The sequence below is a fragment of the Neovison vison genome, chromosome 13, assembly GCF_020171115.1.
Source record: "Neovison vison isolate M4711 chromosome 13, ASM_NN_V1, whole genome shotgun sequence".
Taxonomy (NCBI): domain Eukaryota; kingdom Metazoa; phylum Chordata; class Mammalia; order Carnivora; family Mustelidae; genus Neogale; species Neogale vison.
Window position 1 is genome coordinate 74,059,793 of NC_058103.1, and position 10,125 is coordinate 74,069,917.

The window sequence follows — 10,125 nt, forward strand, 5'->3', positions numbered from 1 at the left end:
TCATGGTACTTTTTACACTCCGCCCCTTTTTTATATTTATTTATTTATTTATTTATTTTTAAAGATTTAATTTATTTATTTGTCAGAGAGAGAGAGAGCAAGCACATGCAGACAGGGTGGCAGGAAGAGACAGAGAGAGAAGCAGGCTCCCTGCTGAGCAAGGAGTGTGACGTGGGACTCGATCCCAGGACACTGGGATCATGACCTGAGCTGAAGGCAGCTGCTTAACCAACTGAGCCACCCAGGCATCCCATTCTGCCCCTTTTTTAAAGACACATTTAAGAAAATCTGCATAGAACTACTTATTTGCTTGCAATAGCTATGTTACACTTCCATTGTGTGAATACTCCACTATTTATCGATTATGGCCATTACTGATTATTCTTATGTTAAAACAGCGCTGTCTTGAATACCCTGTAGATGACTCCTTGTTCAAATGTTTGAATTTCTTTAGTGTAGATATCAGGAATTGGAACTGCTGGATTTTTAAGATATGTATATCTTCTTTATTATGTTAGGCAAATTGTTCTCCTAAGTGTTTGAATAAATTGTTCTCTGTATGGTTTTCTCCAATTGAAAAGGGATAAGAGTCCTCATCTCCCTGTATTCTTGTCAACATACTTTTATCAAACTTTTAATTCTTTGTTGACCTGATAGAAATGAAATAGTAATTTCTTTCAATTTAATTTAATTTAATTTCCCCTGATTACTATAGAAGTTGATGTTTTATATATTCACTTCATTCATATGTCTAGTTCCTCTTCTTAGGGTATTTTTATATTCTTACTTATTTTATATTGGATGTTTGCCTTATTTATTTGTAGGAGTTCCCTATGTAAAAATAATTTCTAGTATTTTCTTGGTTATATGGTTACAAATACATCCTTCATCTCATTTTTAATTTTGTAGTGAAGTTCACATGCAGGCTAAAATTCCCCTTTATTACTAATGTTTTTTTGATAATATATTTTGTCTAGTAAGCTGTTCCTTTTTCTCAGAGTTTTTAAAAACTTACTGACTCAGCATAATTTTTCTTAATAAAATTTTAATTTCTACTGTCTCTTTAGATAAGTTTCAAGAGACATTTGTTTGCAATTGATTTTCTCAATCAGTTTCACTTTGGTCAGAGAATAAATTCTATAAAAATTTCAGTCCTTTTAAATGGATTGAAAATTTTTTTGTGACCAAACAATTTGTGTGTGTGTGTGTGTGTGTGTGTGTGTGTTTCCTCTACACAGTAGGGTTTGGTTGGAGCCTCAGCTTCAGGTTTGCTGCCAGGCTGCAGGTGCCTGCGGAGCACTGTGCTTTTGCTGCACAGTAGTAGGTGGCTGAGTCTTTAGGCTGGGGAGCCGTGATGTGCAATGAGAACTGTTTGGCACTTACATTGAGGGAAATTTTGAATCTTCCATCTTCCTTTGTACTCCCAACCAACATCATGGCTAGCAGTAATTCAAGGCCTTTACCAGGGTATTGTCGGTACCATAGGAAGTAGTCAAATGCTGTGTTCTCAAAAGTACAGTTGAGAGTAGAAATCTCTTCTTCCTGGACTGTCAGAGATTGAGGAACCTGTTTCACTTGCTGCTGGCCACTCTTATTCTTCTGCTGGCCACTCACCCCTGCTTAAAAAGATAACAGAAAGTCATTAGGTCCTCAAATTTGTATTTCCCTACCTGCATGAGGTTGTCTGTATACCAAAGTCCGCATCCCCCGCCCCCCCAGATTAATGACGTATCCTGGAGTTACTCCTCCACAACTCACAGCCTAGTTGAAGCCATAGAATTAAAATGGGTGTTCTCAGGATCCTGGCCATTCCTCTTGACACCAAAGCTCAGTGACAACTCAGCTGGTCTTCTGGTCTTCCTAGCCTGCTAGGACTCTAACCTAAAGTTCACATCCGCTTTTAATTCCATCACCAGTCCCCGCCCCTTCACAAGTGAGTTCACTTGAAAGTATTTCTGTCAAAGAAAGCACTTCCTCATTTTGTCTTAACTTAGAATGGTGGAAAATACTTTCATTGGGAATCAGAGATTTCCTCCTTACACACAGATCAGGATGCATTTAGACTATCTTTCCTTCAAAATCCCCCTTTCTTTTCCTCATATCTCCTAAAATGTTAAAAATCATAAACCAAGCCATATATATATGACTTATAATATGTCAATAAAGATTACATTTATGGTGGGGAAGAGAGGGACTATGTGGACTATGAAGCCACAAGATCAGCTTGTATGGGGGCATTTCTTTTTTTTATTACAAGTGCTAATTAAAGCCTATTAAAGACACACAAAATGTACAATATCCCCTTACCAGCTAGGGTAATGGAGCAGAGCATAAAGAATATATGGTCCCTTTCCCCTTAGGGAACTTAAATTTTATTACAATTTTTCAGATATGTCCATATTTTATATGAGCCGAAGAAATGATAGAAAGTAATTAAATCAATTTCAACTTCTTTATATTTCTTCTAAAATAGAAATTAGGTAAATTAAATGTCTTTAAGAATATGCCTGGGGGAAAGAAGTTAGGAAGTACTTGAATTATCTGTCCTTCAGGAGCTTTGATCTCCAAATGGGTACAGAGAATGGAAAGATTCTGAAGATTTCAAAAGATCTGGGGCCTTGACCATCCAGTGGTGTAGCATTTTTGGTAGTGCTGAACCTGACTTTGAACACACATGAAACTTCTCCACACTTTGTCTTTATGGGTAAAATATGAAAATACAAAGAACCAATTTGGCTTTAGATATTAACACAGCAGGACACAGAGACAGAAATTGAGGATAAACTCCAAAACATTCCTAAAAATAGGGGTGATCTGCATTATAAATAATAGAAATTAGAAGAACTAAGAAGCACATATTCTTTTCCTGAACACAGAGAAAATTTTGTTATATCTGTATTTGATATCATCTCAAATCTAATAAAAGAATAAGTATATCACAGTCCAACAGGAGTCAATGTTAAGAGTCCCCATTCCTCATTCTACAATCTAATCTCATTCCAGTCCAGTACCCTAAAGAGATTTTTTAAAATTTTTTGCTGAGTTTGTGATGTGTTTTTTTCTTTTTCACTTATGCATTCATTAATGCATATTTCCAAAATATATAACAGACTGCCTGTTGAGTGCCTGCTAATTGCTTACTAAATTGGCAACACTTGGGTCTCATTCATGAAAGAGACACAGTCCTGATCTTTAGTCAACCTAGCAGTACTCCAGTCTAGCCAAATAAAGCCTTACAGAAGAGAATGGTGTATCTATACAATGTGACAAAGAAAAGAATAATGAATTCTGTCTCTGGGCCCAGAAAGAGGAGAGTTCCAATGGAGGAGACCCTTGAACTGGGACTTAATTCATTGTAGGTTTCCCAGTAAAAATAATGGGATAAAAGAATTCTAGGCACACATTAACTTAGTGATTGGAGGTTGGTTGTGTATGGTGAAAATAACACAAGTTCATATTAAAGGAGTTAATATGGTCCTGACCTTGAAGGACAAGGTATATTATTTTAAAAAGTGTTGCTTTTCAAAGTAATATTTTTCAAACAGACTAGAATAAACACAGATATTGTTTAGGTAGATGGATGGATAGGTAGGCAGATAGTTACGTAGATACATAGATAGATGACTGATAGATACAAATTGAAGCAAAGCAGAAGACATATATTAAATTTTTAAAAGATTAAAAATTCTGATGAGTTGATCCTGTGTGAGACCAAGGTTAATTTTCTCTGAAGTAGCACTGCCTCTTGGTGGCCATATAGAAAATTACACTGAACAATTTTCTGCAGCTGCTTAAAGGTTTGTGTTCAGAAATCCCTGGATTAGTCAGAGCACTGAAGTAAGTGGCTGAGTCTTCTTGAGCCAGTGATTTCTTCAGATGGAGGAGATTTTGTTCTTGTTGGGTTCCCCTATGAAACCCTTGCTTCTGTTTACTGAGGTTTATCTCAGATGGATCTGGGGGTCTTGGTTGTGAGGCTGGACCTACCAAGAGGCAAGAGGGATCCTGTCAATCTCACCTGCCCTATGGTCCTTTCAGGTGCGGAAATTGGCCCTTGACTGGGTCACTGCGTGGGCTCTCCTTCCTCCTATAGTACCATATCAGATCAGGGAGAGCCCTTTATATGGAAGAGAACATGTCCTTAAATAAATTCTAATGTAGATAACTGTCCTACATCTTTGCCAAAATGTGATATAGTCAGCTATTTTTTTTTCAGCTAACATAATGGTTGTATAGTGATCTTGTGGTATTACTTTGCATTTCTCTGATAACTAATGATGTAGAAAGTTTGGTAAACTTTTTCCATAAAGAGCCAAATGGTAAATATTTCAGGCTTTGCAGGCCATTCAGTCTCTGCCACAACTACTCAGCTCTGCTGTTGTGGAATGAAAGAAGCCACTGATAACACAAAAATACATGAGCATTGATTCATTCTAATAAAACTTTATTTGCAAACATAGATGGCTTGCCTGACTTGGTTTGTGGGCCATATTTTGTTGACCCCTGATGTAGAGCATCTTTTTATGTGCTTTTTGGTCTTTTCCTATAGCTTTTGTGAAAAGTCTACTCAAATATTTTTGCCCATTTTTAAACTGGGTAATTTATCTTTTATAGAGGTTTTTTTTTTTTTTTTTAATGTTGTGTTCTTGATTCAATGAAGAATCTTATTGCCATGTGGACAAAATCACCCATCACTACACAGTCCACAACTGCTTTGAAAAATCTGACTTTGGAACCAGCAACTTAGCAGATGTACAGAGCTGTAAACATCATAATTCTGACTAGAATGAGCTGCAAAGAGAAATTTGTTTTCCCATAATCATAAATGTTGATGATTTTATGAGTTTTGATATCATGTCAAATACTGCTGATACTGAGTTTCAAACAAGAACAGACATCTTTGATGTTAGGTTTGTTGTGGGGTGCAGGAAAAAGATAGTAAAAGATTTTTTAAAAATTTAATTGCCCAAGTCCAAATAGTTCACAAGAAAATATGCACCAACTGCCATCAAAGAATAAGGCAAATGTGGTGGGATTTATGCTCTAGAGCTCTCCACAAAATCAGGCTGATGGAATATCTGGGAACATCATCTGAAATCTGACCTTTTCCTTTTCAGGTGCACAAATCCTCATCTCAAGGTGCGTCTCTGGGGAATAGAACCGAAGACAATGGGTGTCTAAGTTGTTCATTATTTTCTATTGGTGGAAAATATAGTCATATAATTGTCTTATATAATAATCATATAATAGTCTTCTAATTGTGATATCTTCAACAGATGTGATGTACCTGATGTGGGAAGCAAAGACAAGAGAAAAAATTAAATTTCCTTACTTCCTACAGCCCGTTGACAAGTCCTTGAAGCAGGCAGAGTGATTCTCTGGAAGCTCAGCTGCCTCTATGTTAATACTTTGCTGAGGGCAAAAGGCAATCTTAGCTTAACATTATCCCAACCCCACAGGATCCTGAAAGTCTACTTTAACACATAAAAATTCCTTTGGGAACTTCCTTCATCTCTATCCCCAAGGTATATGTTGGCAATAATCCCCCAGGTATATGACCCACCCATATACATCTGAAGGGTCTCTTGACTAAGGTTTTATTAGACTGTAATAAATGACCTTTTCCTAACAATAGCTAGCCTCCTCAAGCTCCTGGAAACCTTACTTCCAAATTCCTTGGAGACTTATCCTATCCCCAACCACTTCCCAACGTGAAAGTATATAATGGGCCACTCCTCATGACCCCAGTGCACCTTTTTCTGCCCACAGGTCCTGTTCCCATTTTAATAAAACCACCTTTATGCACTGCAGACATCTCAAGAATTATTTCTTGGCTGTTAGCTTTGAACTCCAACCCTTTCCTACCTCATACCTCATACCGACACTGTTGGACTTTGTAAAAATCAACACCATGCTGTTTTCTGTTAAAAAGTCAGAAACTCAGGCGTGCCTGGGTGGCTCAAGAGGTTGGGCCTCTGCCTTTGGCTCAGATCATGATCTCAGGGTCCTGGGATCTAGCCCCACGTCGGGCTTTCTGCATGGTGGGGGGCCTGCTTTCCCCCTCTCTCTCTGCCTGCCTCTCTGCCTACTTGTGATATCTGCCTGTCAAATAAATAAATAAAAATCTTTAAAAAAAAAAGAGTCAGAAATTCAGAGATGAGCCTTAGTTTTCATTTATTTTGGATAATAGCTCTAAGCACAACTAGTGCTTTTTGATTTGAAAAAAGATATGGTATTCCAACCATGGTTGTTTTACGATGATGATACAGGGTGTATTTGATTAATTATATCTGGGGCAAGGTTAGGCTAAAAGCAAGACGATGGGTTTTTTTCTCGATAGAGAAAATCCGTGTATCTCAAAGAAAAGCTGAACTTTTGACTATTCTCTTTGTAGGCCTATTCTATGTGCTAGTAACATGAATAGGAGGCTGTAAATTCCAGAAGGGCAGTGTGAGTAGATCTGAGGTAGTTTTGGAATGTTGGTGAGGTGAGGCCCAGAGTCGATGGCCAAGGAAGAGTTTTTGAGATGTCTTTGATGCAAAAAGGTGGTTTCATTAAAGCATGGGGACAGGACCTATGGACAGAAAGAGCTGTTGCCCCAGGATTGTAAGGAGCAACTGATTTTATACTTTGAGGTTGGGGGAAGTAAAGGTAAGGGAAGTTCCAAAAGGATCTTCATACACTAAAGACGACTCTCAGGATTCTGAAGGCCTTGCTATTGTCAAACAAAGCTTGTTTTTCCCTCTAGTAAGGCGTTAACATTAAGATAGCTGGGAGCTTCCTGGAGGAACATTATACTCTGCTTGCCTCAAGTATTTGTCAATGGGCTGCAGGTTATAAAGGCATTTTTATCTACATTTCTTTCTACCTTTGTTTCCCACATCAGATTCATGGATACTGTCCCCAGCAAAGCAATCATAACTAGTGAAAATCAAAATTGGCGGAATTACTTTTTAAAAAATTAAAGTCTCTGGATATTGTCCAGAAGACAGAAACTACTGCCCTTAGCACACTGCTCATAAAGCAGGAATATCACTCCGAGAAATGCATACCAATGTCCTTTCTCAGCACTCCAGAGTAGTGGCACGGAGGTTATGCCCAGGGAGAGAAGAAGCTGTAAGAACAGAACTCTCCCCTAGAGATGACTTCATCTGGAACAGAGCATCGGGAAGTTCAAGTTGAAGGGTACTTTAGAAACAGTGGAGATTTTGGTTGTAAGCAATTAATAAAAGGCAGGTAGCTCAAGGACAGCAATAAGCTAAATCATGAACTGGCTAGAAATTTAACAGGAAAGGGAGAGAGAAAGAATGCTCTAGGCATCAGAACAAGCCTCAATAATAAATCTCAAAGACTACCTCTGTGAAGGGGCTTGAAGCAATTTATGCCCCCTGAGACATTGTTGAAAATGACAGAACAATCATCCGACACTTAATTGAGGCTAATTGCAAGGTGTCATACAAATAGGGGCAGGGACTTTACTTACTATAGATCAGGGAAAAGGACTGCCAAAGAGTGTCTCGCTAAAACCACTGTCATACCTGCATGTCTGGGCATATGCCCAACACCGTTCTTCTAGGACCAATGTCAGAGGCCACATACCATGGGGAAAATTGGCTTAACTGAAAAAGTCAGGTCATCAAACAAATAAACAAGCAAACAAAAACAAGCCCTAAAGGAGGTGGGGAATGGAAATTTAGAGTTGCTATACTACATGTGGTCTGAATAATGGCCCCCAATGATATCCAGGTCCTGATATGCTGGGTATCTGAACATGTGAACAAATATGGCAAAAGGGATTAGATATGTGATTAATGTAAGGATCCTGATATGAACTATCCCGGATTTTCTGAGTAGGACCAAAATAGAATTAAAAGTGTCTTTATAAAAATGAGGTAGGAGATTTGGCTCCAGAAGAGGAAAGAGATACAGTAGTAGAAGCAAGAGTCTAGAATGATTCAAGAAAGGGTCATGAGCCAAGGAATCCAGGTGGCCTCTAGAAGCTAGAAAAGGCAAGGAAATGGGTTCTCCTCCAGAGCTTTCAGAAGAACTCAATGCTGCCAAGAACTTTTACTAGATTGAGAAACTAATTTTAGACATGTTGAGTCCAAAACTATAAAAAAAAAATTGTTTTGTGTTCAGTGACCAAGTTCATACATGAACTTTCAGCAAAAGATTTTTTTGTTGTTTGGCTGCATTAGTAGGATGGAATGCAACTGTGTGCAATTGTCTGTTGGGACACATTCTGCTGAAACAAACCTGAACACTTCTGAGACACCCAGCTAAGGGGGATCATTGTCTAGTAACATCTTTATTGGAGTGATTTTTTTTTTCCCTTTTAATTCCTTTCACTTTTTGCCCTTTTGGAGTCCATCCTACTGTGGCTTAAATATTTATTTCTGTCTTCTTATTAGCTATTTTGCATGTTCCAAGTTAGAGGTTTATAGTGGTTTATAGTGCAGAGAAAGAGATACCGGGTTGAGAAGGGAAGATGAAGACCAACGTCCCAAATCTGTAGGACCAAAAAGTGTCTGGTTCCAACTCTACCAATAGAGTAAAGAGTAGTGAGCTGTGCAGGTGCTGCGTGATGGGCTCCTGCTGGAGGAGCCGGCTGGAGGAGGAGCCAAGAACAGCTGAGGGTTTGTGCACAGGCTGCAGGTGCCTGGGGAGCACTGTGGTTCTGCGGCACAGTAATAAGTGGCTGAGTCTGTGGTCTGGGACAAGGAAATGTACAGCGAGCTGCGGCGTTCCTTAGCTACTGTCGTAGAGCTTAACCTTCCATTCTTCTTTGTCCCCGAAGGAATGTAAAACAGGAGGATGAGGCGGCCCCCAGGATCCTGGCGGTACCACTGCACATTAGTGGCAGAGGTGGAAAAATTGCACTGTAGCGTGGCACTGGCTCCCTCCTGGAGACTCAGGACTGGGGGCTTCTGCTCCACCTCCGCGCCTGTCACACCTGATAAGAAACGGAGACACGATCAGGGTGATGGTCACTGTAACACCTACAAAACCTGGAAAACATCCCCGTAGATTATGTGGATAGAAAGTCTATAAGACTTGTGAGCCCCTTCCCTCCTCCCTCAATAATACTGCAGCTACTAAATCCTTTAAGATTCCCATGGGGGACAATCACTACTCACAGCAAACCTGGGTGCACAAAAGTCCCAGCACAGTGACTGATAGCCTCTCGATGATGCTTTTCCTTGATGACCAGGACATTTTTACCTCCAGATATATTTAACTAAACCCTGGAGCGTGAGTGTCACGGCTAGTATCTGAACTGTTTCTGCTTCTGCGACCAATCATCCTCACCCATGCACTGCTCTGGCCTGACCTCTGGGACACAAAGCCCCACCCCCAGCCCACTGAGAAGGGGCTGTGTGGGGTATGACAAAGAGCATTACTCTGATACTTCAGGAACATTTGCTGGTAATCCTGGAAGTCACAGCATGGGAGAAGGAAAGAGGATGCCCCCTGGGGAGCCGGCTTCATCTAAGCTAATGGGGGAGGGAGATCACAGAAAGAATCTCCACATTTTAAAATCTGAAAAGCAAGTATTCTGACAAAAAGATGTTTACTCACCTATGAATTAATTATATGAGAGTCATTTCAGTTGTGCCAAATAATAAAAACATAAATGTTATATATTACATACTTAATGAGTTCCTATTATTGGAATATGTGAAATATTTATGGCTTGAGACTCTCCTGGAATTACCAAGACTGGTGGTAAATATTATTATGGGGAATGAACCTAATAAGACTGTAAATTGTGAGGGGAAAAAATAGGGTCAATTTGGACATTATTTCTACATATTCACTTTGCTGCATAATGTTTTGTTTTTCTAATTCTTGGCTATAAATTTTCCTGTGATTCACACTTGCAGTTCTGTGAATATTTTTTCTAATTTCTCTTTCTCTTTTCCTTCCAACTTTCTCCTCAGTGTGCTTCTACTTCCTCATTTTCTCCTTTTTTTCTTAGCTTTTCTGTCTTCTCTCTTTTTAGTTTCCTAGTTATAGGAAAGAGACAGAAATAATACTAAAGAAAAGGTGGCATGTGATGATTTAGAAATAATTTTGGATCTGTGACCAGAAGTTCCTATTTCCCTTGATCCAGAAAATTCTTAGGCA

General features: G+C 39.1%; 2 gene segments (V, D, J or C); both read right to left on the reverse strand.

Annotated features, from left to right (window-relative positions):
- Positions 1 to 1,230: 1,230 nt before the first annotated feature.
- LOC122894521 lies at positions 1,231 to 1,837 on the reverse strand. The segment is given in 2 exon segments: positions 1,231 to 1,616; positions 1,759 to 1,837. Coding segments are annotated over 2 exon segments (438 nt in total).
- A 6,567-nt stretch (positions 1,838 to 8,404) lies between these two features.
- On the reverse strand, positions 8,405 to 9,261 carry LOC122894522. The segment is given in 2 exon segments: positions 8,405 to 8,950; positions 9,135 to 9,261. Coding segments are annotated over 2 exon segments (625 nt in total).
- Positions 9,262 to 10,125: the final 864 nt, after the last annotated feature.